General features: G+C 41.2%; 1 protein-coding gene across 1 annotated transcript in view; it reads right to left on the bottom strand.

The window, feature by feature from the left end:
• CNTRL (centriolin) overlaps positions 1 to 14,426 on the bottom strand; it is a 103,731-nt gene extending 89,305 nt beyond the window's left edge. Inside the window, exons 1-3 of the mRNA XM_011989522.1 lie at positions 14,303 to 14,426; positions 8,863 to 9,035; positions 1,452 to 1,699 (exon numbers count right to left, since the gene is read on the bottom strand). Of these exons, the coding sequence (XP_011844912.1) occupies positions 1,452 to 1,668 (217 nt within the window). The 5' untranslated portion in view covers positions 1,669 to 1,699; positions 8,863 to 9,035; positions 14,303 to 14,426. The remainder of the gene's footprint in view (positions 1 to 1,451; positions 1,700 to 8,862; positions 9,036 to 14,302) is intronic.
• Between the last annotated feature and the right edge of the window lie 2,539 nt (positions 14,427 to 16,965).

Consider the following 16,965-nt stretch of genomic DNA (forward strand, 5'->3'; position numbering starts at 1 on the left):
TTCATAGCATTTCATAACTATAATGAGGATGATAATGGTTATACACACTATAAATATTTGCTGTGTGCCAAACTTTGGGCTAAATGGTTTACATTTTTAAAATTTAATTTATGCAACAAACCTTTGAGATAAAAATTACTAATATCATCACTTATTTAAAAAACATCATTTGCTCAAGATCCTACAGCTAATTAAGGCACAAATCCAGAACTTGAACCCAGTCAGAGGAATATAAAACTTGCACTTTTAACTATATGAAGTTTTTTTTAGCAATATTTTCATGTTAGTTTTTAAAAATAAACTGGTAATAGTTGTTTGTTTTTTAGAAAATTCCAATCTAAAGTTCAGAAACATTGAAATTCTTAAATATCTTTTCCTTTTTTTTTATGGTGAGAAACTCTAAATTTATTGCTCTTTTAAATAGAGAAAATCACAACATATTGTACAGAGCTAGAGTAGTCACTTGAGGGATGGCAAATCTGGTCTTATAACGTTCCTGGATATTGTTGTCAAAGACTGTTAATGCCATATTACATTTTACAAAAGTAGCCCTAAAAACAAAATCATCTCTTGGTTCTTGCCTTATGAGTCAGAAAAAATTAATCCTGTGTTGAGATCCAGGCTGTGAGTCAAAGATTCCCTAAGATTATTTATAAGTTAGTATTAAATTTATTTTGGTTCAAAATAAAATGATTTTTAAATTTAACTTGGCTTGTTCTGGGAAAGAAAATTAATATTTGATTAATATTCTAAATTTGATAATATTCTAAAATATCAATCGTATTAGAAATAACAATATGCCAACTAGCAGTAAAGATATAGCATAAATCCAATGTTGTTAATGCTTACTAATAAAACATGATTAGAGTTTAATGGCTATTATTTCACGACTTACCAAAGAATAACTTACTTTTGAAGTCAAATGCTCTACCACTAAGCTATACCCCCATCAATGCACTTTTGAGAACAGATTCCTAGACTAACAGAATGCTTTTAAGAAAAAAACAAAACACTGGTGGAACATACATGCATGCCCCATATATGGAAATCAGCCCATTCACAGATAAGCAGTTTGCTAATAAGAAGACTGGCATAGGCCAAGTATGGATAACATTTTTTTACTGAATTAAGGCACTCCACTCTGAAGTGAAAAGATCTTCCCTCCCTTAACCAAAGAGGATGGCAAGTTTTGGTATGAGTTTTAAGACACTCTCCTACCACAGGAAACAAAGCTTCCTCTTTCTGGAAACTCCCTCTTTGAATCTACTGACATCTTTACCCTCACCCAGAAACCTCAATCCTCCCACTATCCTTACACAGTTTCTGTTAATAGAAACAACAGATCAAATTAGTACCAGAATGTTACAGTTGGACCAAAAACGCAAGCTGAAAATTTTCCATCTCTACTTAAAGTATGTGGTCAGACCAATTCTTAGATTAAAAAGTGATACCTTTATGGTCTTGGTAGTCCAAAAGCATATTGTTTTCATCTGCAATCTCAACTTGCTCACACCACTGTCCTCCAGAATGAAAAGGTAGAGTCTCTGATCCAATCAAAGGTGAAAGTGACCTAGATCTCAGATTGGACATAGATGATGGGATAGGAGAGTGAGATGACGATGGCATCTTTGCTTTGCAGAATATTTTTTGTTGAGAACCTTTCTTCATTGCAAAAATAAAGCCAGGTGTTCATCAAAACCTGTAAGAGTTTTCAGTATATTCAACAAGATTAATTTTTAAGAGCTATCAAAACTATTATTTCTAGAAACTTCAGGTCTATAAAGTTATAAACTCAGAGGCTGTAGATACTAGGACCCATACTACTCCAAGCTGATGGAGCAGACACTATATCAAGCATCACTGATGACCTTGCCAGAGAGAAAAGAGATCTCCAGAGGGTCTAGAATTGACACATGCTCCAGCTGGAAGTGTTGTCATTCCTGTTGTTTATTGAACCAAACTAGTCCCAAGGCCCCTTTTACCCACACAAGGGGACCCTAGAATGCAGGAAGCTGGAATATTTGGCAACCAGCAGTATTTAATACTGATAAGCACTCTCTCCTTCCTCAAAGTTTCTTCCTTTGGTTTCTGGGACACCTCACTCTCCTGGTATCCTCGTGACTCCCTGGCCACTCCATGGACTCCTTTGCTGGCTTTTGTTCCTTCTTGCAGTGTAATTTAAACATCAGAACTCCTCAATGGTCCCTTCTAGTTTCTCTCTAATCTTATCTTGGACAAATTAATGCACACTCATGGTTCCCAATGCCATGTGTTTACTCTTATTTATCTATTTTTATTTTTTATTTTTTTGAGACGGAATCTCGCTCTTGTCGCCCAGGCTGGAGTGCAATGATGTGATCTTGGCTCACTGCAACCTCTGCCTCCCGGGTCCAAGCTATTCTTCTGCCTTGACCTCCTGAGTAGCTGGAATTCCTGGTGCCTGCCACCATGACCAGCTAATTTTTGTACTTTTAGTAGAGACAGGGTTTCGCCATGTTGGCCAGGCTGATCTCGAACTCCTGACCTCAGCTGATCTGCCTGCCTCAGCCTCCCAAATTGCTGGGATTACATATGGGCGTGAGCCACCACACCCAGCCGATATTTATATCCTCAATCCAATCTTTCTCTGAGCTCCAGACTCCTATTTCCAATTGCTTACGTGATATCTCATTGGCATCCTAAACTCAGTTCAGCTTGAATTTATTATTTACCCTATTCCTCCTCTCACCCTCCTGTTCCTCTTCCAGTGTTCCCTAAACAGTGAACACTGCTCGCTGGAATAAGCCAAAAACCTGGGAGTCATTCTTGACACCTCCCTCTTCCCTTGTCCCATACTCAGCCAATCGCTAAATCTTGTTAATTCTTACTCCCAAATACCTCTCAAATTAAGTCTGCTTCTTCCATTTTCACTCTCACGCACTCTAATCCAAGCCCTCATCAAACTACTATAACAGCTTCTAACTGATCTGTCTGCAAGCTCTCTTGCCTTACTCTTCCATCATTACATTGCAGTCAGATAGCCAGAGTGATGTCATTTTGCTTAACATTTGTCTCCATTCTGAACTGTATGCTCCACGAGAGCCTGTGTGTTTTGTTTACAGTGTCTCCCCAGTCTAGTATAGTGCCTGGTACCTAGCAGGAACTCAATATATATTTGCTGAATAAATGAACGAATAGAGTTATCTTCCAGTCATCCCTCTCCATCATCCACCAATATTGATTCTATCTCTAAAATAGTTTGAAATTCGTCTCTATCCATCTTCGCAGCTACTGCCCTAGATCCAACTTTTATCCTCTCTTGCTTTGACTATTAGATACTCTCTGAACCAGCTTCCTTCCAATTCTCCTTTGCTTTACCCTCAATCCATCCTCCACCTTTGACCCACTTATATAATAAAAACAAAAGAAATGTAATGGTTCCCAGTGCCTATGAGTCTAAATATTTTGGCACCATGCACCACAAACAGGACTCATCACAGTCTGACCCCAACTTTCTGGCCTCCCCATCACATGCCATTGCTCTAGTCATCTTTTTGTCATTACCTGAACACATCATGAGTTTTTGCTTATGAAATTCCCTTTCCTTAAAGGGAATTCTTTAAAGGGAATTAAACATCCTCTTCTTTCTCTCAACCAATTAAAATGTTACTTTATTTGTGAAGACTTTCCAGAAATCTACTTTCTTCAGATAGAATGAATCCTCCCTGTTTATTACACTGAATATACCTACTGTATATCTTTTGCTTGCCCAGAATGTAACATCAATAAGTGGAGGAATAATCTCTGAATTCCCAGCAGCTCCATGGTATAAGTCATGAATACATCTAACACCTTATAACTAGAAAGCACCCGGTTTAAAAACCATACTTTCAACAGTGTACTCTTTCATGCATGTGCTCTCTCTCTGTATGCATATTTTTTATTGGAATGTATCATACATAAAGTACATAAATCATAAGTGTATATAGCTTCATGAATTTCTATACAGTGAACACAAGCTATGTAATCGACATCCAGGTAAAGAAACAGAATATTTCCAGAATCCCAGAAGTCCTCTCATGCCCCCTTCCAGTCACTAACTCCCACACATGGGTAATCACTATCCTGACTTCCAACACCAGAGATTTTTGAACTATTTTTGAACTTTAGAGAAATGAAACCATAAAATATCTTTTAAATCTGCCTTTTTGTTAAATATTGTTTCTGTAATTCATTCATATTTGTCTTACGCTATATGAAAAACATCTGATCACTTCAAATTTCAGTGTCTACTATTCTTATCTACAAAATCAATTTTATTGAAGTATAAGTCTTCCAGAAGGAACTAAAGCATTTGTTAATGAAAGAGACCTTGGTCAAATTCCTTTAAATGTTTTCACATAAAAATATTTATTTTCTTATATGAAAGAAAGGTAAAGTTCATGACCATTAAGGCACAGAATGGTTTAGCACTATGACTTGATTAGTCCTTAAAAATGACATCCTCATCCGGGTGTGGTGGCTCATGCCTGTAATCCCAGCACTTCGAGAGGCCGAGGCAGGCAGATCATGAGGTCAGAAGATCGGGACCATCCTGGCTAACATGGTGAAACCCCATCTCTACTAAAAATACAAAACATTAGCCAGGCATGGTGGCAGGCGCCTGTAGTCCCAGCTACTTAGGAGGCTGAGGCAGGAGAATGGCATGAACCCGGAAGGCGGAGCTTGCAGTGAGCTGAGATCGTGCCACTGCACTCCAGCCTGGGCAACAGAGCGAGACTCCGACTCACAAAAAAAAAAAAAAAAAAAAAAAAGACATCCTCTTCTGTTCTAGGCATACAGTGTGCTGTGCCTACAGTGTGCTGTACGCTGTAGAACACAGCCTAGCAAATGGTAAATAATTAACATTTATTGAATGAATTAGTCATAAAGAACATAAAATGTAAAATGTACTATTTAGTATCTCAACAAAAAGATGCCTGCATGAGCAATACTAGTCCTCAATATCAATCGCCCTAAATTTGCAAGGTTAGTGTATGTAAAAAAGATTTTCATGATACACAGTTGTTCTTATTAAGTACGTTAAGTCTAAAAACAGTACAAAAATTATAAACTTGACAAACTTTTGGACAAAAAAAATCTTATAAGATGTATAGATCTTGAGCAAGGCTATATTAATAATGATGCTATCTTTGCTTAGTACCTTAATTTCCCCTATAGTCACTGCTGAAAATGTGAAAATGGAAATTATTTTTTAGAAAAAAATTTAATGAAATAAGATATTAGCTTAAAGTAGTTTTTAATCCAAGAATTGAGTAGCTCAAGTGTTAATGCTGTATAAATTGGTGTTAGAAAGGGATAGTGGAATGATGTGTAAACATCTTCATATACGTGATATTGTAAAATATCACACATATGATATCATGCATCACATAACAATGTTTTGGTCAACAATGGACCACATACATGACAGTAGTCCCATAAGATTATAATAAAGCTGAAAAATTCCTATAACTTAGTAATATCATAGATGTCATAATGTCATAGTGCTACACATTACTCACATGTTTGTAGCGATGCTGATATAAACAAACCTACTATGCTACAAGGTGTACACAAGTCTGGCACATACAATTATGTAGAGTACATAGTACTTGGTAATAAATGTCCGTATTACTGGCTTATGTATTTACTACACCATACTTTTTATTGTTAGAGTGTACTCATTCTATTTATTTAAAAAAAAAAAGTTAACTATAAAACAGACTCAGGCAGGTAGGTCCTTCAGGAGGTATTCCAGAACATAATATTGTTATCATAAGAGATGATAGCTCCATGCATGTTATTGCCCCTGAAGACCCTGAAGATCAGTGGAACAAGATATGAAAGGCAGTCACACTGATTATCCTGACCCTTACAGGCCTAGGCTAATGTGTGTGTTTGTGTCTCAGTTTTTAAAAAAACATTTAAAAAGTAAGAGTTTTTAAAATAGAAAAAAGCTTATAGAATAAGGTTATAAAGAAATTAATTTTGTACAACCGTACAATGTGTTTATGTTTTAAGCTAAGTTTTATTACAAAAGAGTCAAAACGTTTTTAAAAAGTTTAAAGTTTATAAAGTAAAAACATTACAGCAAGCTAAGGCTAATTTACTATTGAAGAGAGAAAAAAACATTTAATAAATTTAGTGTAGCCTAAGTGTACAGTGTTTATAATAAAGTCTACAATAGTGTACAGTAATGTCCTGCATCTTCACATTCACTGACCAACTAACTGGGAAAGAAACTTCCAGTCCGGCAAGCTCCAATCATGTGGTAAGGGCTCTATACAGGTATACTTTTTTACATTTTATACCATATTTTTATTGTACCTTTTCTTTTTTTTTTTTTTTTTTTCTGAGAGGGAGTCTCCCTCTGTCACCCAGGCTGGTATGCAGTGGCATGATCTCGGCTCACTGAAACCTCTGCCTCCCGGGTTCAAGCGATTCTCCCACCTCAGCCTCCTGAGTAGCTGGGACTACAGGCGCATGCCACTACACCTGGCTAATTTTGGTATTTTTAGTAGAGACAGGGTTTCACCATATTGGCCAGGCTGGTCTCGAACTCCTGACCTTGTGATCCACGTGTCTTGGCCTCCCAAAGTGCTGGGATTACAAGTGTGAGCCACCCACCCAGTCCCTTTTCTATGTTTAGATGCACAAATATTTACCATTGTGCTACAACTGCCTGAAGTATTCAGTACAGTAACATGCGGTACGGGTCTGTAGCCTAGCAGCAAGAGGCTATCCCTATACCATCTTGGTTTGTGTAAGTACATTCTATGATGTTTGCACAGTGATGAAATTGTCTAACAATGCATTTTACAGAGCAAATTCTGTCATTAAGGGACACATGACTGTATGTTAAATTAAACTAAATTTTGCCTGCAAGTGCCTCTGTACTTTAAGTCTCTATATAATGAACTGCAACATAACTTAAAAGGTAAACTAACTGAAAGCCATACTTAGGAGTATGTTTTTGTAACAAATAGCTGACTCTCAGTTAATCACAGCAGCTGAGCTTCAGTCAATCACAGGCAGTCAAGTGACTGTACCATGTTCAAATAAGGTAAACACAGAGCTGTAACCAATCAAGCTGTTTCTGTACCTCACTTCCCTTTTCTATCCATAAATGCTGCCTGCCTACATTGCAGAACAGACCTCTCTGAATTTCTTCTGGTTCTGAGGGCTGCCCAATTTGTGAACTATTCTTTGTTCAATTAAACTGTTAAATTTAATTTGTTGATAATTTCTCTTTTAACCTGTATATTTGATGCTCCTCCTGTTTCCTATCACATAGCTCTTAAAACCTTTGGGATCTCCACAATGATAAGAGTGTCTTTCGTATACTGATAAGATGACTGGTGACACCCGGATAGCTTTGGGATGGGGGCCAGTCACCAGAAAGACTAAGGCATGTTTAGAAGGTTGGGACTTTGAGCCCAACCCCACAGTCTTTAAGGAGGGGAGAGCAGCTAAAATTTGAAAGCCAGTAGCCAATGATATGAGCAATCATGCCTACATAAGTAAGCCTCCATAAAACCCCAAAAGGACAGGGTCCAGAGAACTTCCAGATAGCTGAACATGTGGAGGTGTCTGGAGGAAGGCATGCTGGCAAAAGCATGAAACTTCATACCCCTTTCCACATACCTTGCCCTATGTAACTCTTTCTCTGGCTGTTTGTATATTTTGTAATATCCTTTATAATAAATGGAAAAATGTAAGTTCTGTGAGCCACTCGAGCAAATTAATTGAACCCAAGGAGGGGGCAGTGGGAGTCCCAATTTATAGCTCAGTAGTCAGAAGTATAGGTGGCAATCTACTACTTGTAATGGGCATCTGAAGTTAGTGGCACTCTTGTGGGACTGAGTCCTTAACCTGTGGGATCTGATGCTATCTCCAGGCAAACAGTGTCAGAATTGAACTGAGTAAGAGGACACTCAGCTGGTGTCCACTGAAGAAGTTCTGATGTATGGGGCAACAACCCTTACACGCCTGGTGTCAGAAGTATTGTACTGTGTGGTATGGCAGTAGGAAAAACATTCTGAGTTTTTCATATCTCTATTAAAAGATAATATACCTTCACAAGCATATGGGTATACATAAGCTGTGATTATACAGAAACTTCCCGCAAACTCCCAGCTTTCTGTGTAACAGCTGGCCATAAAGAAATTAAGACCCTCATTCCACAGGGGTCCTACCCAATACCCAGGAGGAAGGAATGCTGCACAGAGAGGTCAAGAGAAATCTGGAGAGGCAGGCCTTGCTGAATTTCCTCACTCAGTCTATTAGCGTTAGATCATACTCATTTTGTCCAATCCTATTTCTATGCAGCTGTCCATACCTCATTGATCCTAAGCATAAAAATGGATAATTTTTTCTGCATTTTTGGGTCTTCATTCTGAAGGTTCCCATGACACATAAAGCTTTGATCGAATAAATTTGCTATGCTTTTCTCTTGTTAACCTGTCTTTGTTACTGGAGTGTTGGCCATGACCTTTATGATGGGACAGAAAGGTATCACTCCCTTTCCTCCCCTACAGAACTTATATACAGTATATAAAGGAGAGATTACACTAATATAATCTATTAATATATTCAATTTTTGGAATTCCTCTTTGGATTCTGCTTTCAAATTAATTTGTAAGTCTCACAAGAAAATCGGGCCCATCACTTCAGGTACATTTTGTTTTTATTTTCCCAGTTTGATCGCTAACCTTACTCAGTAAACTCGACTCCATTTAAAGTTTGTCTACTTCCAAAAATTTAATGAAAAGATGATGATTGAAGTTAATTCTAAAGAATATCATACTAGTGGCTAACATTTACTGAGGGCTTACCATGTACCAAATATTGTGATATTTCGTCAGGCACAGTGTGTATACTTGCAGTCCCAGTTGCTCCAGAGGATGAGGCAGGAGGATTGCTTGATCCCAGGAGCTCCAGGCTACAATGTGCTATGATCAACCTTGTGACTGGCCACTGCACCCCAGCCTGGGCAGCATAGGGAGTCTCTGTCTCTAAAAAACAAACAGACAAACATATGTTGTGATAAGCTCTTTATGTGTATCATCACATTGAAAGAATTGAATATAACAACTCTATAAGTGTTATTTCCCATTTTACAGATGAAGATCTTAAATAATTTGTCCAAAGTTCCTTAACTAATTGGTTTGGCTAAAACTTGAAACCTGATCTAATTCAAAACCCATGTTTTTAACGACCATATCATATAGCTATCTGAGTTTCCTGGAGTCTAGATTATGTTTGCTTTGTTCTCTATGGCCTAGCATGATGCCATAGGCGGCAGGTGCCTGTAATCCCAGCTACTTGGGAGGCTGAGGCACAAAAATCACTTGAACTGGGGAGGTGGAGGTTGCAGTGAGCCAAGATCGTGTCACTGCACTCCAGCCTGGGCCACAGAGTGAGACTCCATCTCAAAAAAACAAAACAAAAAAAATCCTGAAGGTAACCCAGAAAATTTTATACAAAGAAAGGATCTCTGATACCATGATCTGGTCTCTCAAGGTGAATAGTCTGAAGGGAATAAAAACCTGTCACACTTTTTGCTTTTAAAAAGTTAATTATTATTTCACATACATTACAATATAGCCAAATGTCCCATGCCAATAGCCTCATTCACTACAGGTTAAGCACTCCAAATCTGAAAATCTGAAATATTTAAATATAAATATAAAAAATATAAGTATAATGCAAATATTCCAAAATCTGAAAAAATCCAAAATCCAAGACACTTTTGGTAGCAAGCATTTTGGATAAAAGATAATCAATCTGTACTTTATTTTAATTTTTTTGGAGACAGGGTTTCACTATGTTGTCCAGGCTGATCTCGAACTCCTGATCTCAAGCAATCCTCCCACCTCTGCCTCCCAAAGTGTTAGGATTACAGACGTGAGCTACCACACCTGGCCTTCAACCTGTTCTTTAAACTGTGAACTTAAATGTATCTGTACTTTTTGCTTCATTTTCTCGTATTAAACTATATATATGGATCAGAAAAACTCTCCCAAGTCACATTAACTGCTATTTATGTCATTTCCACAAGGCTTTTGGTCCAAATTTCAAGCGTGGTAAACAATTTCTGTGCCTTATAACACAATTTTGCCATGGAAAAAAGTCTTTTAGTAATTTTAATATTACGAAATACATACTTAGTCTTAAGTCTCTTTTGCTGTCATAAGTGTCTTTTTGTATGCTAATGAGTTGACCGATGGCTAGCCACCTCTAGGCAGCTTCAGGATCATGGCTGGTCACTAGAAAGAGGGAGGGGAGAGGGGCTAAAGGTTGAGTTGATCACCAATGGCCAGTGATGTAATCAATCAGGCCTACATAATGAAGCCTCCGTAAAAATTTAAAAGACTGGGTTTGGGGAGCATCCAGATAGCTAGACACGGAGGGGGTCCTGGAGGGGAATCCACCCAGAGAGGGCGTGGAAGCTCTACGCCCCTTTCCACCTGCCTTACACTATGCATCTTTTCATCTATATCCTTTGTAATACCTTTTATAACAAACCAGTATATGTAAGTAAGTGCTTCCTGAGTTCTGTGAACTGCTCTAGCAAATTAATCAAACCCAAGGAAGGAGTTGTGGGAACTCTCATTTATAGCTGGTCAGTCAGAAGCACAGGTAAAACTGAGGCCTACCGTTGGCATCAAAACTTGGGGGCAGTCTTGTGAGCCAGCCTTCAACCTGAGGGATGTGACACTGTCTCCAGGTAGACAGTGTCAGAATTGAACTGAACTAGAGGACAGCCCTGTGGTGCCCACCACTGCAGAACTGACTGCTTGCTTAATGTGTGGGGGAAAATCCTACAGGATCGTGTTGTGAGCGTATAATGGGAGAAATTGAGTTTGTTTAATCTGTAGTCTCAGTAATACTATTTTTTTCTTTTTTTGAGACAGAGTCTCACTCGGTTGCCCAGGCTGGAGTGCAGTGGTGTGATCTCGGATCACTGTAACCTCTGCCTCCCAGGTTCAAGTGATTCTCCCACCTCAACCTACCGAGTAACTGGGATTACAGGTGTATGGCACCATGCCTGGCTAATGTTTTTATTTTTAGTAGAGATGAGATTTCGCCATGTTGGCCAGGCTGGTCTCAAACTCCCGACCTCAGATGATCCACCCACCTCGGCCTCCAAAAGTGCTGGGATTACAGCCACCACACCCAGTCCTCAGTAATACTATTGATGTTGCTAAACTGCACTGGCATTCTCCTTCTAAATAAGAATACTCTAAAATTTGAGAAAAGCTAAGAGGCATGTGCTTAGGTAAAATCTTATTCCTAATTAAATGGATTAATAGACGACATTTATTATAGTATATATAGTATGTAGTTGGGGGTTTTTTTCCCCCTTAGGCAAGGTCTTTCTCTGTCGCCCGGGCTGGAGTATAGGGGCATGCTCACGGCTCACAGCAACCTTGCCCTCCTGGGCTCAAGTGATCCTCCTACCTCAGCCTCCTGAGTAGCTGGGACTATAGCAGCATACGACCATGTTCAGCTAATTTCTTATTTTTTGTAGAGATAGGGTCTCACTATAGTTCCCAGGTTGGTCTTGAACTCCTGGGCTCAAGTGATCTTCCCGCCTCAGCCTCTCAAAGTGCTGGGATTACAGGTGTGAGCCACTGTGCCCAGCCTGTAGTTTTTACATCCTAATGACCAAGACCCCTTAGGTCTCACCAGACTATCATGAGGTCTCTTATTACCTCTCCTGATTAGTAAAAGTCAGGCTTACTCATTCATAGACTTAAACCCTTGCTTGCCACAACTTCTGTAAAGCTTTAACATTGAAACAAGATATATGTAATCGGTCTCAGAGAATAGCTAACTCAGTGAAGTGGGCTTATGGGTTTACAGTGTTTGAGAATGGCTGGCATTATTTCATAGGCTACTGCCTGGAGGTTGAAATGCTGAATTATAATTTTAAGGGAGAGATGAGGATGTAGTTTGATCCTAGGATGTTGTCTGCAATCACATGAACAAAGACCAAGCAAGCAATGGAAAAAATGAAGACAGCTGAGAGGTAGGCTAGGGCGAGTGAAGGAGCAGGATAAAGAGAAAAAAAAAAAGCAAATAAAGTTCAGAGCTACAGTTGTATTTTAAAGGTTGTCTGCAGAGCAGGAGAAAGCCATTGGAATGACATGATAATCAGAATCTATGTCCAGGCAACAAAACATTACCCGTCCTGCCACCTATAAACCCAGATACTTGCTCTGATCTAACAAGTCAGTCCATCACAGTTTAGTAGAGACTGCAAACTCCACCTCCATCCAGCCTTTCCTAACTTTCCTAACTTCCCATCTTCTCTGATCTCCAAATAAGGCAGACTTCCTTCTCTCTACAGACTCCCTAATATGCAAATACCCATCCCCATTTCTTAACCCCCATATCCTTCTCCTTAGCCCTTTAATTGGATTTCAGTACTTTCCCTCCAAGTCTACTTCATCCCATACCCTCTGACCTACTGAAATACTTTCCTTCCTTAACCTTCTCCTCCTTTCAAATATCCTGATTCCTATTCCTCTGCAAAGTCTCCAATCATTTTTCTTTCCAAAGCCAATTCCCCCATTCTGTGCTGTCCACCTCTGCCTCCCACTCTTCTTTATCCCATTCTGACTGCCAATTTGCCCACAAATTCTATCCCAGTTCCCCAACACAGTAATAGTCTCCCCCACTTCTCTATGGTTCTTTCCTGTGCCCAGACTCAGCCTTTCTCTATCCATCCAGACTTCCCAAGCTGCTCATCTCTCTTCATCCCAGAAAATACCCTGACATCCTAATGCGTTCCAATATGCTGACCTCCAATTACTCCCCTCCCTAAACAAAATACTCAAACCTCCACCCATTCCTCTTTATCGCAACCCAACTGCCTGCCTATTTGCCCTTCCGTCCTAATACTCTGGCCCCCGTGTCCTTTTCCACCTATTAAAAGCCTGAATCCCCCTCTCCCATCTCTCTTCTGCTCAGATAAAAAGCCTGAATCCCCTTCTCCCATCTCTCTTCTGCTCAGATACCCTAAAACTCAAGCTTCCCATCTCTTTCCATTAATTATTCAATTTTATTGAGCAACTTTTATGTAGGAAGAACCATGCTAGGATCTAAGCTCAAGATGTATAAGATTTTGTCTCCCAATTACCCATGATCTCTGCACCAAGCAGTCTCCTTCATAGCATTTTAAAACAGTTATTTGTGAAACTACTTGATTGTTGCCTGTTTCTCCTTCTACACTATAAGCTACAAGAGAGCAGAGGTCTCGTCTGTTGTTCTATAGACAATAAATATTTGTTGACTGAAGGACTGTACTAAACACTCTAGACAATACCAAATTTAAATCCTCAAAGATTTAGCTGTATAGGATCAGAATTACTAACCTCATTTACAAGTGGCAATGTATCTGAACAATTAAAAGCCTGGATTCTGGAACGAAACAGCCTGAGTTCACATTCTGACTTTCCACTTACTGTGTGACTTTAGGCAAATTACTTAACCTCTCTGGTCCTCAGTGCTATCACTTTTTAAGTGGGAATGATAACCTCATACAAGTTATTTTAAATTCTAAATGAGGTTAATACGTGCAAAGTGCTTAAAACTGGATCTGACAAATAGTGAACACCCAAACGTGATTCGCAATTATTTGGACAATGAGGAAACATGATCAGGAAGGCTCAGACACATGCCAAGGATCACAGACGCGGTTAAGTTACACAAGGTGGCAGAATTGAGGTTTGAGCCCAAGTTTGCCTGGCTTCAAAATTCACTAGTCCCTTAACGAATATAACGGAAGTGTTTGCTCTTCCCCTCCTTTTAGCATTTCGTCCCCACATCCTGTCATCTTTCTCCACCCACTGTAGTCCGTCCGATACCGTGACAACCCGTCAGGACGCCCAAACTGTCCTTTCTCCCGCTCACTCCCCACAGACAGCTGGCACATCCCAGCTCTCCCCTCAGCTCAGGTAGCGGGACGCACAACCTTCTGGGCGCCGCACCCTAACTTCCACACCTCCCCACGCTCTGGTTCTTCATCCCCAATCGCCCCCGCCGTCCTCACCTCTTCCCATCCAAACCTCCCTCCTTCATCCACTGCCCCACGCCCGTTCCGGGCCCTCCCCTCTTTCCCGTCCAATCCCAATTCCCAGACATGCGCCCCCGCCCCGAATCCATCCCAAGCCGGCCCACCCCACGCCCGGTTCCGGCCTTCCCGCCTTTGCCTCCGGCTCCCACCGCTCGGGTTGGACGCCGGAGAACGGGCTCGACCAGGTCTGACGCTCACTGCCTAGGAGCCGAGCCGAGCAGTCCCGCAGGCTGAGGCGGAGCGGAAGACGTTGGGGCTCTTTCCTCAGGCGCGCAGCGGCGCGACGGCCATTTTGTTGTGTTGTGCCGGTTGCCGAGGGGCCCCGCGCGCGTGGGCGGGGCCTGTCTCAGCCACTCCCTCTCCCTCTCCGGGGCTTTTGGGAGGGACGCGGAGGCGTTTCCCGCCGCTTTCGCTGCCAGCGCGCTAGGGTGCTGGGGAGTCTTGGGCGCTGGGGAGTCTTGGGCGCTGGGGAGTCTTGGGCGCGAGGCTTCCGGCCGCGCGGGGCCGGCGGGATTTGCTGCCTTCGCCTTCGGATTGCGTTGCAGGTGAAGTTACGGGTGCAGAGTCAGGGAAAGCCGAGGTTTCTTGCGGCAGTCGGCCGCAGTGCAGTGGCCTTCGCTGAGGCAAAGCTGCAGCCGCCACCCTCTGAAACACGGACACGATTCTCTGGGCCTGGGTCCGAGGACGGCCTGAACGCCGACCGGCGCAGCGCATCTCCGGCCTCCCCCACTTCTGACGCCTTTTTCTTACCATTTTCTCGCAATCATTCCTTCCTGTCTTCATTTCTTTACTACACAGTTTATAGTCCACCTGTATAACACTATTTTAGAAACTCCCTCTCTCTCTGTGCCTCAGTTTCCTTACCTATGAAACGGGGTCCTTTTACCTATTAACACTTCCTACAGTTTTCCTGATAACTATGAAAGTGAATCCAGGCCGGGCGCGGTGGCTCATACCTGTAATCCCAGCACTTTGGGAGACCAAGGTGGGAGGATCACTTGGGGTCAGGAATTCAAGACCAGCCTGGCTAACAAGATGAAACTCCGTCTCTACTAAAAATACAAAAATTACCCGGGCGTGGTGGCGCACGCTTGTCATCCCAGCTACTTGAGAGGCTGAGGCAGGAGGATCGCTTGAACCTGGGAGGCGGAGGTTGCAGTGATCCAAGATCGCACCACTGCACTCCAGCATGGGCGACAGAGCTAGACTCCATCTCAAAAATAAAAAAATAAAAATAAAAAAGAAGCCCAGTTTTCCTGATAATTATAAAAGTGAATCTCTGTGGAAGAACTTAGAACAGTGAGGGACCCATAGTACGTTCTCAATGTGTCTTAGGTATTTCATTATTAGACAAAGGTTACCCAGAAGCGATATTTCTTTCTATGCCCGAAAGAAGAGTTTAGGCAAGGGGTAGGGAGGTGGGGAAGAATTTGCTTGGCAAAGGAAACAACTTGTGCAAACCTCAGAAGCGGGAGAAAAGAGCTTGGCAGTGTGCTGGATGTTAAGTAATTCAGTGTAGCTGAAACAAAACATGAGTATGGAAACATGAAGTACTTCAGTATGGCTCGTGCAAAAATCGGGTGGAGAAGCTAAATCTGGAAAAGCAACCTTATTATAAGCAGTATTAGGCACTTCATTTTTCCTTAAGGCAGAGATAGCTTCACCTCTATAGGAAATTCAGGAGACGTCCAAGAAGGAATAAACTGCAATAAACATGGGGATGCAGACGTGTCTTTGATATACTGATTTCCTTTTCCTTTTACTTAAATGTGATTCCCACTGACGTTTAAGTGAATGGTGCTGTCCTCTCCCCAACTAGTTATACAACACAGAAGGAAGCCCTTGGAGTTAAAACCCAGAATTTTTGAAAAGCTCCATTTAAAATTAAAAGGAGATTACATTCATTTTTTTCTTTCTTTCTTTTTTTTCTTTTTTGAGACAGAGTCTGGCTCAGTCACCCAGACTGCAGTGGCAGAATCTCGGCTCAATGCGACCTCCACCTCCCGGGTTCAAGCGATTCTCCTGCCTCAGCCTCCCGAGTAGTTGGGATTACAGGCACACACCACCACGGCCAGCTAATTTTTGTATTTTATTACAGACGGGGTTTCACCATGTTGGTCAGGCTGGTCTCGATCTCCTGACCTCACGTGATCCGCCCGCCTCGGCCTCCCAAAGTGCTGGGATTACAGGGGTGAGCCACCGCGCCCTGCTGAGATGACATTCATTTTTAATCGAAGTTCACGGGATATTTATTAGGTCGGAATGTGTACATTGCCGAGTTTCAGTTCTATTTGGCATATGTTTTGACACCCATCGTTTCTATTTCTTGTATCCAAGACTTAGATTTATTGCGTAACCTCATTGCTGTGTCCCTCAAAGTGTGTAATGGTATTCACGTGGGATCCATTATCAAGCCGTGGTGTGCTGGTGTAGTTCATTATCAATCATATTAGTATCAATTAGTAGCCATCAGATATACACAAAAAGTCCAGAGGGTGGCGCAAAACACTTTTCTCTTGGGTAATCTCCCAATTAGCCGCGGATGGGCACTCTTCGGTCCCATGTTGTCGGGTTTTCCTCCTCATACAGACCTCTGCTGGTGTCTAGCATCGTCTCTAAAGAAGCTAGAGACTTCAAAGGAGAGACCTTTCTCCGATTAATTTGAATATTAACTGTCTCTCTTAGCATGCTAAAAGAACTTCCTTCTCTAAAGCAGAAGTGAGAATACAAAAGTAGTGCAGACAACTCTTGCATTCCACACTATTTTTTCTTTATCTGATAATAGGAAGAATGTACTCTGAATTGCATTTACAATACAAATATTAGCCACGTCAGGGTGACCTAACTTTTACTCAGTTCTT

This window comes from Mandrillus leucophaeus, unplaced genomic scaffold, assembly GCF_000951045.1.
Source record: "Mandrillus leucophaeus isolate KB7577 unplaced genomic scaffold, Mleu.le_1.0 Scaffold354, whole genome shotgun sequence".
NCBI lineage: Eukaryota > Metazoa > Chordata > Mammalia > Primates > Cercopithecidae > Mandrillus > Mandrillus leucophaeus.